Source organism: Coptis chinensis, chromosome 2 (genome assembly GCF_015680905.1).
Source record: "Coptis chinensis isolate HL-2020 chromosome 2, ASM1568090v1, whole genome shotgun sequence".
Lineage (NCBI taxonomy): Eukaryota > Viridiplantae > Streptophyta > Magnoliopsida > Ranunculales > Ranunculaceae > Coptis > Coptis chinensis.
The window spans coordinates 111951909-111967720 of record NC_141457.1 but is presented as its reverse complement, the minus strand read 5'-3'; the positions used below and the strand labels follow the sequence as shown (position 1 = coordinate 111967720).

The following is a 15812-nucleotide window of genomic DNA, read 5'->3' as shown; positions in this document are numbered from 1 at the left end:
GCAGTCCACTTCAAGTTGTCCAAGGAACACTCTCCCAAGACTGTTGAGGAAAGAAACTTCATGGCTAAGGTACCATACGCCTCTGCCATTGGAAGTCTTATGTATGCCATGGTTTGCACGCATCCGGATATAGCCCAAGCAGTGGGAGCTGTCAGCAGATTTATGTCTAATCCTGGCAAGCAACATTGGGAAGCCGTGAAGTGGATATTGAGATATTTGAGAGGTACTACAGAGAAATGCCTATGTTATGGAAGGGGTGTTGTGAACCTGCAAGGGTATGTGGATGCCGATTTTGCAGGAGAAATAGATCGCAGAAGAAGCACTACTGGTTATGTCTTTACAGTAGGTGCTACCGCAGTGAGTTGGATTTCTCAGTTATAGAAGATTGTTGCTTTGTCGACCACAGAAGCAGAGTATGTGGCCGTTACAGAGGCAAGCAAAGAGATGATCTGGTTACAGGGATTGATGGAAGAGCTTGGGATGAAGCAAGAGAGAAGTGTGTTACACAATGACAGTTAGAGTGCTATACATCTTGCTAAGAATTCCGCCTTTCATTCTAGGACCAAGCACATTGGTCTCCGATATCATTTTATCCGATCTCTGTTAGAGGATGAGGTTTTGGCACTTGAGAAGATCCAAGGGAGTGAGAATATGGCGGATATGTTGACCAAGACCGTGCCTACTGAGAAGTTGAAGTTGTGTTCAACTTCGGTGGGTCTTTTTGCTTAAATACCATGATGGATGAGCCGAGTGTTTCTTTAGTAAATTGGAATTTGATGGAGTTGTTACAATTGAGATGTGATGTGCATGTAGAATCTCGAAGGTTCCAAGTGGGAGATTGTTGGGCTATGGAACCGTCGAGTGAATGAAGCTCCGGTATCTCACCAGCAAGCTTTAGAGTTCTGAAACTTTTTGGAATTTCAACGATTTGTCGATATTTCGGCCCCAAACCCATTTTCTCCCTTTTTTTTCTATGTACACCTATATAAAGGAAATAGATTAGGGTTTTGAGACAACTTTGAGAGATTCATTTCTTGGGTATTGTGGGAGCTCTATTGAGCTAGGGTTTGAGTCAGGCCTCTTGTTCTTGATTCTTGATATCTCTTGTAAACTCTCCAATCTTTGCTATAAAGGAAACTCGGCTCTTGTGTGGATGTAGGTAATATTTACTGAACCACCTAAATCTTTGTGTCTCTTTGCATATTTACTTCCTTATTTATTGTTTGCTTGCTATGGGTGATGATAAATTAGTGGCTTTGCTTGTTTGAGTTTGTTGTGATAACTACCAAAGTCTTGGGTGGGTGATTTCTTTGGTGTGAGCTCCAAGTTGAAATCATTTGGGATAGAAAGTAACTAGATTGAGGTGTGATTTTCTAGTGAAATCTTCCAACAATTGTTGCCTAGCAACGATCAAATGATCTAAGATGCCTCCTAGGAGGAACCAAAATCAAAGCCAGAGATTAGAACAGGTAGAACGGTTGTTGACCTCCCTGACATAAAAAGTTGATCAACTCTTTTTACAAAGAGATCAAAGCGAACAAGTTGTGAGCAAAAATAATGGTTTAAACACCCTTGAAGAATCAGACTTGGGCGCAAACCCATTTGCTGGCTTAGGGGATGATACAGCTGATGAAAAGAGAGGTGACCACCATGTTCTTGATGCTCATTCTGAATCAGATGATCACACTCTTGCTACTTTACAACCCAATTAGGGCTGGAAATGGTACGGGTTTCAACCCAAATCCGACCATATCCGAATCCATTTTACTGGATATGGTTTCTATGTTTGTGACTAGAATCCGACCCGAACTCAAACCATTTTAACAAGATTCATATTTTGATGCCTAAAAATTAATTTATATCATACTATATATGAAAATTATTAAAATAGTGTATTTTTTGGTGTTTTGTAATGGATATAAATATCTGAAATCTGACCAAAATCCAATGGATCCTACTATGGTAAAGAGTTTTGAGTGAGAATCTGACCCGAACCCGCTCCATTTCCAGCTCTAAACCCAATGCAGGAATTGCCGCCGCGAGGGACGTCGTGATGGGTTGGATGTTAACCGTCTTTTGAAAGTATTGGAACGCAGCCAACAAAGTGACATTCGGGTTGACATACTAGAATTGCCTTAGGGAATAGGGGTAATTAGGAAACCATCCAGGAAAAGAAATTTAGTGATTTTGCTAGACAACCTATAATTTTCCCTTTATTTCCATCCCCTCTTTCGATCTCCTCCCTTCTTTTCGGCGACATTTGTTGAGACCTGCAAAAGGATTCCGAGTCTGAGCTCGTTACTATAGGAATGACTTCAAAACATGCAAGTTTACATAATGGTCAATTAACACTTAACTTTACTACAGTACTTCATTCCCCATTCCTTCACCCCAAAATTCCAACACTGCCAAACTGGACAAGAATATATTTAACTACATACCCTCTTCTCACCACAGAAACAAAATTTGAATTTACAAAAAAAAGAACAAACTTAGTATCCTTCAATCACATATATTGATGTGGAGGATCTATCAATTCAGATTTCAGACCAGTAAGCGCATATTACTAATATGAAATAGTTACAATAGCCATGAATTCAGAACAAGTTTAAGAAAATGACAATAAACACACAACTCTAATACTGATCTGACACCAAACACAAACAGTTCTACTTGAATCCTTGAAATTGCATACACATTTCACCGTTTGATTCACCTGACTATCAAATCTAGACTAACTTAAAAAACAGAAAAGTGTAGAGTTAAAGAAGGCCAAGATCATCAGATGCGCCAATACATTATTCCTGCAGTCAATGATGCTCGTGGTTGTGTCAAAAGTTTTCTACCAACTTTCATCAATTCTTGCTCATCTATTGAACTGCATACGCCAGACTTGCAAAGGAAGATAACCATTTTCTCCAAAACTATTGCGTTCTCCAGAAATAAGTTGACCAGTTCCATTTCATTCTCAGATCCTCGGAAGCCCTCGATTTCAACAAACTTCAGGTGGGAAAGCTTGTACTTGTACCCCTCCTTCACTTCATATTGCTCAACTTGGACGATGTTCTTCAAACCATCGAACTTCCCCTTGACAATGATCATTAAAGAGAAAATTATGACATCAAAAAATCAAGTTTAAAGGGTATTTCATATTAAGTGCTTACCACATCATTCACTAAGAAGACAGATTCAATTTTAGTAGAGTGCATGAGTATATGGTTGATCAATATGACTTCATCCTTGCTGAACAGAGTTCCAATCTTCAGCCACTTAAGATTAGAAAATGAGGTCTCGCTGCACTTTTGTGTAGCTAAATCCTTTTGCAGTTCCACAGCTATCGACTAAGACACAATGAAACAAACTTCTAAGAGTTTACAAGGCCTAATACAGCCATTTTTTAATTTGTCGAAAGTTAACAAAGAAAAGCGGGTAGGAGTATTTACCTGAACGAACAGTGTAGACAGTGTCAGATATCGCACATTCTTGAATATGCTAATTAGTTGAGTAGTTGATACAGAAGAATCAACTTTGAGGTCAAAGTTTGCATCAGATAGCAACTTTAGGTTTCCGTTGAATATAATATTTACTGGAACTGAATTTGTTATATTGAGTTTGAGGGAGATGAGGTTCAGAGCAGAAACCACAATTGAGGAAGGAAAGTTACCCTTCAGATTCAAATTCTTAAGTTGAGAAGCTGATATTGTTAAAATACCAGATCTAATGTTGCAGTTTACTAGAATAAGTGTCTCCAAGGACGGACTGGCTGAAAACAAGGCCTCATCAAGTTGGCCATCCGTCAAAGAAACTGAAATTAGATGCACAACTTTAAGAGAAGGTAACCAGATCCTAAGTGGCAAGCTTAGGCTGTTGTTAAACAGTTTGAACTCTCTCAATGACTCACAACTTCACAAGTGAATAAATGAGGAGTTAATTGGATAGTTCTCCCGCAACCATTTTCAATATCAAGAACTTGAACATTATGTCTTACTGCATATGTTATCCACTCTTTGATCCAACTTACATCTACATCATCAAACCCCCAGCCTACTAGGGAAAGAGAAACATTTTGCATATCTGAACCATCTCGTAGAAATAGTACAGAATCGACAAACTTAATGAATGTTTTCGTGGATTGGAAGAGCCTTGAATTGAAATCAAAGGAGGGGACAGAAGACCAGATGTTTATCCACCCTTTAGATAGAACGCATGTTCGAACCACTTCTTTGGTTGGAAGAAACGATAGGATGTGATAGATTATAGGCATGGGTAATGCAGAGATCCTATTCATTTCTAGGCTCGAATTCTCTCCAAAGGTTGAACCAGTCTGCTCAACAATACTACCCGTCTGCCCAAGTGAAGGTGCAGTGGACTGGAACAACCCAGCTGATTGTGTGTTAGAATTCATGCCACCGAATGGGGATGTAGCCAAACCTGAATTAAATAGCAAAGGTGACGGATTACTTCCCAATGCAGGGGTGGATGTAGAATAAAAAATAGATGGTGTGGATTGTGTAGGAGGCTGACCAAAAGCAGGAAGCTGAACAGCAGGATTGGAGCCACCTATAAATGAATTTGAACAAGTAAAAACACTTGAGAATAGTACTTGTGTGAATCCTTCAATAATTACTAGCAGAGACAAAATTTGAGTAAAACTGATGCCGGCAATGGCGTGTGCACTAACCAAAGTCACTAAATTTATTGGAAAATTTAAGCTGAAAATTTCAAGTATTGCAGGGGAAAGGGACTCACCAAACAGAGAAGTCTGAGCTCCAAAGTGAGATGAAGTCGTTCCTAAAGGACTGCTACTTTGGCGAAAGGCAGGAGTGAAAGTAAAACCAGAGGATGGAGAACTTGAAGCTCCAAATGCAGTATTTGTAGAACCGAATGGACTAGAAGAAGATCCAAATCCAGTACAGGTAGCACCTGTTGAAGATCCGAATTCACCAAGGACAGAGCTTGTTGAAGATCCGAATCCAGGGACAAAGGCTCCAGAGGTAAAACTATTTTGGAAATTTGTCTTTGAAACTATATTTTTTTTATTCCTCTATATTTCTCAAATGAAAGTGGGAACGCAGTAATTCCAAGTAAGTTACCCTAGTATCTGCAACCGTAGACGTCCATAGGCGGTGTAGGAGAATTAGACCTGTGAAACCATTTTGAGCATGAAATTATTACCTTAGCAATAATTTAAAAAAACAAATTCTCTGATCAATTAACACAGAGTTACATTCTTTAAAACCAACACTAAAGAGCCCTTATCCTCATGATTTAACAAATACAGTAAAACCTTAGGTAATAAACTCACCAAACCAAAATCAAAAGTCGTGGATCTTTCATGCAAGATGACTTAAAAACAGAATTGCTTACAATAGAGATAACCACTTTTTAAAAACATTAAACATGAAAGGTTTGAATAAAACTTACAGGGATTACCACATCTTTCGCAAGTTTACAACCAGAGCTCAAATTCATCATTGCATCCTAAAACTAGGGGCAAGGTGACTCACTGACTTAGGGATGAAGCTAAGGGAGAAGGGGAGATGAATAAAGAAGAAATTGGAGAAAGAATAAAGCTAATGTGGAGCTCATATTATTGGCACTTTTTTCAAAAGAGACTGAAAAAAAGTGGTTTCGTAAAGTAGTATGGTGGGTTTGCACATAAAATTCCTAAACCAACCCTTAGATCTTGTACACATTTTGCATTCGAACCTAAGAACGACACCATGCATCTTCCACAATAACTAACGTTCTTAGTAGCTCCATTCCATATTGCACAGAGAAAATCATTACAACTGTAGATTGAGTCTCAAATTACAGCAGATGCATGGGGATATTTTGGTGTCTCTTACTGTTAAACCCAATAAAATCTGTTGAAGGTCGTGTACTAATTGCTCAAACGGATGAAGTTGCAATAGTCTGTAACTCTGTATACGTACGGAATGCCTCGCATCTCACCTTGTAAAATGCAAGGTCATAATCAACGTGGAAGCAACTCAAATATTTTCTTTGTGCTATCTCATAGTCAAGAATTTCAACATTGTTTTCACACAACTGAGAGATGACTTTTGTATTTTATTTTATCTTGTTTACTTATATATTTGAACCATCTTGTAGAAGCAACAGATTACAGAGTGAAGACAGCACAAATTGGCAAGAGAAGAATACTTTCACAGTCCTATATGGCATTTAACGAGCACGTTTACATGGATATATATATTTTTTCTACTACATACAAAGCACAAATGGCCAAGAGAAATAAACTAGTGTCTAGTACTTAATCACTGTCTTAAAGAAAGCCATTGCAGAGTCTGCAGTATACATCTGTTTGAGGGAAACCCGCGTAAGTAAACGATAACTACTTGAAAGGCTTGAGATGAAATATATAAACATATTTTTCATATCATCATAAAATGCATGAGTTTCTTGAAAATCAGTTTACACGTACACTATAGATTATGTAATACTGACCGGACTCCTGAGTCTTCAAAAACGCAAAATCATTAGGTTACCAACAACTACTTGATTCACAGGAAACAACCAACACAAACTCCGAATATCAACCATGAAAACTTATCTTGACTCCCATCCAAATAACTACTATACTTAATAAGTTAATATTACCTGTTCTCACAATTAATATGAAATAGTTACAATAGCTATGAATTCAGAACAAGTTTAAGAAAATGACAATAAACACAACTCTAATACGGATATGACACCAAACACAAACAGTTCTACTTGAATCCTTGAAACTGCATACACAGTTCAACGTTTGATTCGCCTGACTATCAAATCTGGACTAACTTATAAAACAGAAAAGTGTAGAGTTAAAGAAGGCCAAGATCATCAGATGCGCCAATACATTATTCCTGCAGTCAATGACGCTCGTGGTTGTATCAAAAGTTTTCTACCAACTTTCATCAATTCTTGCTCATCTATTGAACTGCATGCCCCAGATTTGTATCCAAATTAAATCTGAGCATTTGCAGTTCACCACTTCATATGACAGGTTAATGTTATTACAGCTATTGCAGATTTGCACAAACAAAATTTCAACATTCTTTTTTTGATGGTGGTATTTCAACATTCAGTGATGCTCGAGGATACACAATTGGTTTCGGCATAATGTTACCATTTTGTGGTTATACAACATTCTCCAGGAAAAAATCAGCCGCTTTCACTTCGTTTTGAGATCCCCAGAAGTTGTGTATTTCAACTAATTTGAGGCGAGACAGCTTGTACTTGAACTATTCATTCTGTACTTCATGCTTCAATCGGATGGTGTCTGTATTGCCTTAAGCTGCTGAGAAATGACAAAAATGAAAAACCGAAGCGTTTTCAAATTTCAATCTTAAGGGCAGACTCACATAATGAAGGTAAGTCATATACTACGAGTCTACGACTAATGCAAAGCATTATGACTTAAAGCTACTCCAGTAATTAATGGTACGTGGTGAATTCGTTGAGGGAACATAATATCCTCAATGCCCTCCTAAGAGGCCTATTGTGCCTTGATCAAATTCTGTTTGCGAATCGCTCTTTTGAAAATTATTTCATTCTGATCCTATGATGTGGAGGGAAAGCTCAACTTCAAGATGTTTATTACCAACAATAAGCGTGCACAGATCCTTTTGACATCAAGCCCGAACGCAATTATATAGATTGACAAAAACAAAATCTTCTTCAAAATGCGTTACGAACAGTATCAAAATAAAAGTGCATCTCCATTTCGTAAAAGAGGACTAGTACAATGTACATTACTCAGTAATTACGCCATTTACATACATGAACATACTTTACACGGACACAACTTAATAATTACTTAGAATACAGTAGTTACAACTTAAACATAAAGTACTAATCACAGACACATAATTTGATCCATATTCTCAAGGTTTCTTACTAGGCAGTTGGGTAGGATGCCATCATGGCAATACCGCAGATACCCCCTTCAGTGCCAATATCACGTTGCATTCTTATGTATCCATTCTCACCCCATGAAGTCCCCAAGAGTTCTTCACCAACCAGTATTTGGTACCATCGCTAGCTGTTCCATAACCAACTGCGGTGACACCATGGTCCAATTGGGTGCCACAATCTCCTGTGAATACACCACTTGAGTAGAACTGGAAGGCTGATCCACTGGCATCAATAGCCACGGCAATAGGTTGGTTTGCAGCTGCCTTTAACAGAGCTTTCTTCGTCATTGGCTGGCACATCTTCATGGCCAGTGATATTAAGCTGCATGGGAGGCTTCTTTTTTCTTATCGCAAGCTCCATCAATAGCTTTGTATGGGTAGGTACCTTCAGTAGCGAGACCATGATTTTGTACAATGAAATCAAAGGCATCATCCATGAGACCACCTTCACATCCTTGATCCTCACCGTTTACGTCGCAATCGACTAGCTCTTGCTCAGACAAAGATATCAATTTACCTGTTGAGAGTTGGGTTATACCTTCCATAGAAGCTACAGTAGAGAATGCCCAACAACTTCCTGTATTTTTGAGTATTTTGACATCAAAAAATTGTTAGCAAACAGCTAGAATGATGTCTATTTAATAATATAAGTATGCCAAAAAAGTGAAAAAACCAGGAGCAACTAATGGATCTAACAATAGATAGTTTAGTGATGTTTTTATCAGTCTATGTTCACCTACCGCATTGGCCTTGGTCCTTGATAGGTGTGACAGCTCCTTTCTTTCTCCAATCCATGCTAGATGGAACTGCTGTAACATTTTCGTACCTGAACGCTGTCCCAGACTTTCGTTCAGGGGAGTTCTTGTATCCATTTCGAGATGCTATAAATTCTTCATTGGTTTGGTCAGCAAAGCCATTGACACTTAGCACATAAGTTCGATCACCAACCTTGTTAAAAGTATCAATGTACTCGACGTTGGTTTTGAATACCTGAAAGCGCATCTCTTTCTCAACAGAGTCCTTGTATACCAGACCATAATTAGTCATCCATTGCTCATGCCTATCTTCCATAGATAATTCTTGGAGGTTACGTGACATAGCTTGAGTTGTATAGAGAGCCAAAACGACCAACGCCAAACTCATGCACCGCCATTTGAGTGAAGAAGCCATGACTACAAGCTATTGGGGGTGGGTGTAGGGGGTGTAGTTTTGAGAGTTGTAGATATGTAGGATTCAAGTTTCAAGTAATTGAGTGAGTATGCACATTCCTAGTCCTTGTTTATATAGACGAATTTTAGTCATGTGTTGTTAACTTTGACACCAAAATGAGACTTTCACAATTGAGTGCCGGGGGAACCACAGATGATTTGAATAGCAAATAGACAATTTAGTACTTAAATATTTGTGCTGAAATATACAAAAGTAACAAAACTATACATTAGTGATCTATGGACAACGACATACAATATTCATGTTTTGTCTTATTGAACGAACTTATTGGGTAGATAAATTAGTAAGGTCTCCTGAGTCCTGATAGCCTGATACTGCTAATTTGTTATTACTATATGCATGGAATGGAAATTATACTGGGGACAGATGAGCTTCTTGGAAAGAGACTATCAATCTCACAACACTGTAGTACTCTAGTCTTCATGCATGAACTCTACTGAGAGTCTGAGACAGGAAGTTCTTTGTAGCACAGACTCCACGAATTTATGTTCGTCCTCAAGTCCACAACGAAACCAATGGTGGCAACAGTACATCAGAAATTTCTCCATCCTTCAAAAGGGAAAAAGTAACCTGATTACATTCTTCCCGTAATCTTTCTGTATAAGAAAAGAGAAATGGGCATTTGTGAGAGAAGAGTACTCATGTATGACATTTAGCACAACTTAAAATTGAGATATATTTTTTCCACGACAAACAAGAAGGATCAGAAAGAACCAATCTCAGAGTATGCAAGCAGTCTCAAAGAAAACAGACAAAACCATTGCAGAACCTCTGGACTATGGTGCGTAACATAATTTCAAAAGCTTGGCTGAAAATATATAAACATATTTTTGATATATGAGGTTATGACCATGTTCAAACGATTTTACTGGCCTGAAAAAGAAAAAATATTTACAGAATGTGGAGAGTGGACATAAACCATTACAGGTCTTGCAACAACAGGATTCCAACACTTGATGACGCCCGTGGATGTCTCAGTAGTTTTCTGCCAATTTTCATCATTTCTTGGTTATCTACGCATCTCCGTTTATCAGAATTTGAAACCATGATAAACATTTGCTCCAAAACTGTTGCGTTCCCCAGAAAGAACTTGACCAGTTTCACTTCATTCTCATATCCTCGGAACCCTTGGATTTCAACTAACTTGAGGTGTGACAGCTTGCAGTTAGACATCATATCCTCTTCTTCAAACAGCTCAACTTGGTTGGTGTATTCATAGTCTTCACACTTCCCCTTGATATCATCATCGTCATCCGTATACTTCCCCTTGATATCATCATCGTCATCCGTATACTTCCCCTTGATATCATCATCGTCATCTGTATACTTCCCCTTGACAATGATCATTAGATAAAAGTTAAAAGGACGGGGATTTACTAGTAAGCCACTGAATTTAGTATCAACAATTGAGCGCTTACCAAGATAACATATTCAATTTGAGGAGAATGCCTGAGTAAATTTTTGATCAACATAATATCATTGTAACTGAACAGAGTTCCAATCTTCAGCCGCTTAAGGTTAGAAAATGGAGTCTGGATGCAACTGAGTAAAGATGGATCGTTTTCCACATACATTGACTAAGACACGATTGAAACAAAATACAGTAAGACTAAACAATACATAATACAATAGATTTTCAACTCGTCAAATGAAAACAAGAAAAGTTGTACAAGTATTTACCTGAAGGAACAAAGTAGACAGTGTCAGAGATTGTGCATTCCTCACAGTGCTAATTAGTAGGGCAGTTGATTCACTTGATTGATCAAGTTCAATGTCAAAGTTCACATCAGAAATAAATTTTAGCTCACAAGTGAACCTAATGGATGGATTCTCCATTCCGATCATTTCGATGGATACAAGCTTTGGGGTAGAAATCACAACTGAAGCAGGAACTACGCTACTTATTCTCAAATTCTTAAGTTGAGAAGCAGATATGGTTACGGTATAGCAGTTAACAAACTCACATTCTTCTAGAATTAATGTCTCCAAGCAAGGACAAGCTGAAAAAAAGGCCACGTGTAGATGACCATTCAAAATCACAACTGAGCTAAGATGTAGAGTTGTGAGAACAGGTAAAGAAATCAAAGTTGGAAGTTTTAGGTCTTCGTTACACAGTTTGAATTCTCTCAAGGATTCACAAGTGAATATCTGAGCACTCAAAGCAATAGATGTGTCATCATCATTACTTATATGAAGAACTTGAACATTATGTCTTAACGCATAAATGATCCACGAATTGACCCTATGCATATCACCAGACCTGGATCCGTATCGTAGGGAAAGAGAAAATTTTTGTATATCCAAGCCATCTCGTCGAAATAGTACTGACTCGACAAATTTAAAGAAATCGCGTTTTTTCTTGGATAGATATAAGTCATGATCGAAATGAAAGGAGGGGACAGTAGACCAAACGTTTCTCCACCCTTTGGATAGAACACATGTTCGAACCATTTCTTCAACTGGAAGGAACGATACAATATGATAGATTAGAGGTAGTGGCAAACCAATGAATCTGTCCACTCCTACACTAACGTTCTGGTCATCAAATTGACTTTGCACCAGTATCTTATGCATTGTTTTTTCGATTCTCTCTGGCATTTCGTTAACCCTTTTCTTTTGTAATATCCTATTCCAAAATAGTGGGGGACTATTAGTATTTTGAAATAGTGGGGGATTGTTGGAATCTCTAAGTGTATTTCGAAATACTTGTGAGTGTGTGCAAAGTGGAGGAGATGAACCATATGTGTTCTCTCCACTTTAGTGCATAGTAGATAGTCCCACATTGGTTATCCACCACATCGGGTAGGGTTACGCTTGGGCTTGGGCTTCTTGTTGTGGGTAGTGGTTTGACCAATAGCCTAAACTTGTTTTGCCTTTTTCTTGGCAGACAAGTTTCAGTGTTCTATTAGGAGTTGGTCTCTCTTCCTCCTAACCTCTATAAATAGGGCCCGTGAGTCCATAGAGAGATGAGACTTGATCGAAACTCAACTTCGAGAAACGAAACTCAAACCAGTTCTTTTCTTCTTCTCTTCTTCTTGTCACACCCGAGAGAGTTATATTCTTGTTCTTCTAGAGGGTAGTCCGTTCTAGTGCAAAGTCAGGTCTGCTGTTAACCATTGAATCCTATGAGGAAGACGCCACGGTTGCCTTTACGCACCATTGGAAGGGGCTAAATATTTCCTTGGGGCCGACCCTAATCCAGCGCCTTGGTTATTCTCGCCATTCACTTGCCCTTGTCTCTTCATTGCTACTGCTGTCTACTGTTCATTCTGTTCTACTTTAGTTGCTGTGTTCATACAACTATTCTAACAATCCTAAGGAAAGAGTTTTGTAGTAGAACAAAAGAGAGTGTTTTAATACGACAATCAAAAGATAAGTCTTTTACTTTGAGTTATTGTTTGTGTTATTGGGTTATGACTTTATAAATTTTCTAATAATTTCGTTCTTGGTAGGGAAACCAATTAAAGATTGAATATTTATTGATCTTTTGTGGTTTATCAAACCCTATATGGTTGTAGACCTTTCTCCTACGTTTGTGGAAGTCAAATATGAGATTTCTATCAAGCAAAACGTCAAAGTTCATCTTTTTGACAGCAGCGTCACTCGTTACGGAAACTGCTATAACTTTCAGCTCAGAGCTCGGTTTTGCAATCCGCTTCTTGTGTTGGATAGCTGATTCAAAGAGCTTTCCAGTGGTATAAGGCTTGATACCCAATTCGTACTGAGTTGGTTTAGAATTACAGTTCTTTTGAACTGTTTTTCTAGAAGGAGGAAAATATGGTAATCCGGTTTTTCAATCGGTTAGGTATCGTATTCTTTCACTCTTTGCAATTCTTTTGGTTTAATTATATGGTGATATTCTTGCCTTGAGTTGCATGCTAGTTTTCTTAGGAGGGAAATCCCTAAGCTTAAACTTCTTTGATAACCTAGCCAACAAATTATACGTGTTTATCACTGATGAATTAATTGGTTTGACTAGAAGTAGTTTGATATTAATTTTCTTTGTACATATGTAGATGTATGTAGATGGTCTAAGAGAGACCTTAAGATAGTTAATATCAACCACACTCAAATTTTGGATAGTAATTATAATGTATTCAATGCATAATTACTTACCTTTATTGAGTGTACGAGTTGTTAGACGATGGTTATAATTGTACTGTTGTGAAAATACATGTTAGATAAAGTAACTTGTAGCTTATATCCAATATAGCATATGTTAAAGTTGTATAGCATGCTAATTTTGGATATTAATCATCGTGAATTTACTTTGAACTTTATCGATGATAGTTTATTGGTAAATGTTTTCTAGTTTAAAACATTAATGGATTGAGCCATTAGATGTTGTGGTAGTACTTGAGGTCTTGTTGATAGGGTATCCTATCTTGCTTGAGCTCATGTAAAAAGAAGAGGTGGAGTCCTCAGTTGTTTTGCATATTCAGTGGCTAGATTTGCTTAAATATCGTATAATTTTTGTTGTGAGGGGTACAGTTAAAGTTTACTTTTCCTGAACCTATGATATGATATTTACAATGTTTGGCATGAATGCATTATTTAACATTGGCATGAAGCGTAACCATGTCATATATTATTAAGTAATGAGCATCGTTGTCTACGAGAGGAAACAATATGGGAAACAATCAATATCCTCTTAAACCTAATTTAGTCAAGGAGATATACGGTAATGGATTGTCTTCTTAGACAATATCCTCCAGTGACTATTTTAGACAAGGAGATGTAACGCTTGTAGATTGTCTTATTAGGCATTATCCTCCTATGACTATGGATAAATAGCCAAGGTGATGTATAAGTGCGTGGATTATCTCCCTGTGACAGTTGGAATGTTGAATGATGAAAAGAAGGATGATAATGATATTATCTCGGGTAAAACCCTTTTCATCTAATTCTTCTATTCTTTAAGATTCATGAGAATCTTTTGTGGATTTCCTTTCATATAGATAACATGAACATAATATGACTATGTTTAATATGATCCAGAATCATAGACTTGAGTAAAGTATATTCTTGTCATAAGAGTGCATTTTATTGTTGTTGTTTCTTTTAATGTTTGTAGCGGTATAATGTGTTTTGCATGTAAGTTTGATTAAGTTGAGTAACTATTGAACCGTGGGGGTGGTGACCCATATGCATAACAACATCGTTTTACCATAGTTCATCTCACAAGATAATTGGAAAGACACTGAACTACAAAGTATGGAAAGGTCTTGGGCCTATCCAAAAATGCTTCAAAATGTGGGGGGTGTCTTGCCAAGGCTATTGTGAATGAATCTAAAAGAAGTCTTTTTGAGACCTAGAATTATCTAGTAGATGTTCATTGGTGAAACTCATAATAGTGATGTTTGTTTTCAGTTGTCATGAGTGATAACAATTTTGTAAATACCACACTATTATTGAATGTCTTATATGCTAATTTTATTTGAGGTTGTTCTTTCTGAGAAATTGGCATAGAGTGGTTGAATGTTCATAATGAACTACATAAGATAATCCTATTATTTCTGCACAAGAAATTTGGAAGACTATCAATGAGTATTTCCACCATTCACGGTGATGATGTTTATATGTTTCTTGAGGAAGATTCATTAACCTATAATGAAGTTGTTTGTCTATGAGAAGTGTCCTTTTTGAAGGATACAACTCCTCTAAACTGGACTCTTGATTTATTGGGGGATCTATAGGTTGAATTGGATCTTTAAAAGAAAACTAAAACGTGATAGTTGTATTGCAAAATACAATGCTAATAATAATAGCCAAGGGGGTTTCAATCGGACAAGATTTATACTATTTTGAAACCTTGCTCATATAACTAGAATGTCTTCTACAGGAATTCTAAAGACTCTAGTTGAGTAGTTGTGCAGAACTACAATACCAAGTAGTACAAGGTGATGAGCTGAAGGTATACAATTTAGTTAAATCTTTGTATGAGTTGATTCAAAAGCGCCTATAAATGGCATGAGCATTTCAACAACATATTAGTGTCATATGGATGTCAAAGTATCGTTGTTGATAAATAAAAAATGTGTACTTTCTTTAGAGTAAAGCAAGACATATGTGTTAATCTCTCTTTGTTTAGATGATTTAATATCATGAGTGCTAGCATTGAGAATGTGTATGAGACAGAGAAATTCCTATTTGAAACACATCATAAATCGTCATTGAAAATGATAGTTTATTATGTTGTTAAACTCATTTCTGTAACTGCTATATTCAGTTGTCAAGATGTTGACGTTTGAATATGGTTGAAGGCCACAGTGTACCTTAAACCAGACCGGCCGGATGGTATAGGGGAGTTTCGGGCACTACAGAATTGAATGACTAGTGAATATAGGAATTAAAACTCATGTAGGTCTCATTATATTGTTATAGCACTTAGTAGAAATATTTTTTATTGAAAAGTATGGGTATTATGATAGTAAGCATGTGTTAACACCTTTTATGTCAAATATCCATCTTATGAAAAATAATCTCCTTGTGTTTTCTCATACTAAATATGTCAATATCATTGGTAGCCAATTGTACTTGATGGATAATGTATGTGAGACATGACATTGCCTACATTAATGGCATCTTGAAATGATAACCCATTGTGTCCTTATAAGGAACTTTGATGTATATTGTCGATTATCCAAGTACTATAGCGAGCCA

General features: G+C 37.2%; 3 protein-coding genes and 1 pseudogene across 10 annotated transcripts in view; all 4 read right to left on the bottom strand.

Annotated features, from left to right (window-relative positions):
- Positions 1-2496: 2496 nt before the first annotated feature.
- LOC147520714 (putative F-box/LRR-repeat protein At4g13960) lies at positions 2497-5472 on the bottom strand. The gene is made up of 6 exons (XM_086594318.1): positions 5425-5472; positions 4750-5044; positions 4038-4560; positions 3444-3903; positions 3165-3341; positions 2497-3087 (listed from the first exon to the last, which is right to left on the bottom strand). The coding sequence occupies exons 1-6, from the start codon at positions 5470-5472 to the stop codon at positions 2782-2784; spliced, it is 1809 nt and encodes a 602-aa protein (XP_086450444.1). The 3' UTR covers positions 2497-2781.
- Positions 5473-7701: 2229 nt separating this feature from the next.
- Positions 7702-9148, bottom strand: LOC147520713 (senescence-specific cysteine protease SAG39-like; annotated as a pseudogene). Its single transcript, XR_015212787.1, has 2 exons — positions 8660-9148; positions 7702-8496 (listed from the first exon to the last, which is right to left on the bottom strand). The product of XR_015212787.1 is annotated as a senescence-specific cysteine protease SAG39-like (transcript).
- Positions 7702-15812, bottom strand: part of LOC147520705 (senescence-specific cysteine protease SAG39-like) — a 51481-nt gene continuing 43370 nt past the window's right edge. The window contains exon 3 of the mRNA XM_086592219.1: positions 7702-7810. The gene's annotated coding sequence lies outside the window, so the exon portion shown is untranslated. The remainder of the gene's footprint in view (positions 7811-15812) is intronic.
- On the bottom strand, positions 9331-11951 carry LOC147520712 (F-box/FBD/LRR-repeat protein At1g51370-like). 7 transcript variants are annotated; one of them, XM_086592210.1, is made up of 4 exons: positions 10830-11951; positions 10568-10726; positions 10075-10481; positions 9331-9745 (listed from the first exon to the last, which is right to left on the bottom strand). In XM_086592210.1, the coding sequence occupies exons 1-4, from the start codon at positions 11745-11747 to the stop codon at positions 9724-9726; spliced, it is 1506 nt and encodes a 501-aa protein (XP_086448336.1). In that variant the 5' UTR covers positions 11748-11951; the 3' UTR covers positions 9331-9723. The 7 variants fall into 7 exon arrangements, with proteins under 7 accessions (XP_086448336.1, XP_086448337.1, XP_086448338.1 ...); XM_086592211.1 differs by having other exon boundaries at positions 9333-9745; positions 10045-10481; XM_086592212.1 differs by having other exon boundaries at positions 9333-9745; positions 10075-10448.

Excerpts from the sequence above, each read along its gene's own strand:
- LOC147520714 (XM_086594318.1), bottom strand. The coding sequence starts at position 5,472 with ATGAATTTGAGCTCTGGTTGTAAACTTGCGAAAGATGTGGTAATCCCT. Across the intron at positions 5,045-5,424 it reads CGAAAGATGTGGTAATCCCT|AGGAATAAAAAAAATATAGT; the intron begins GTAAGTTTTATT and ends TGAGAAATATAG. Across the intron at positions 3,088-3,164 it reads TCTTCTTAGTGAATGATGTG|GGGAAGTTCGATGGTTTGAA; the intron begins GTAAGCACTTAA and ends ATCATTGTCAAG.
- LOC147520712 (XM_086592210.1), bottom strand. The coding sequence starts at position 11,747 with ATGCCAGAGAGAATCGAAAAAACAATGCATAAGATACTGGTGCAAAGT. Across the intron at positions 10,727-10,829 it reads TGTCTACTTTGTTCCTTCAG|TCAATGTATGTGGAAAACGA; the intron begins GTAAATACTTGT and ends ATCGTGTCTTAG. Across the intron at positions 10,482-10,567 it reads AAATTGAATATGTTATCTTG|GGGAAGTATACAGATGACGA; the intron begins GTAAGCGCTCAA and ends ATCATTGTCAAG.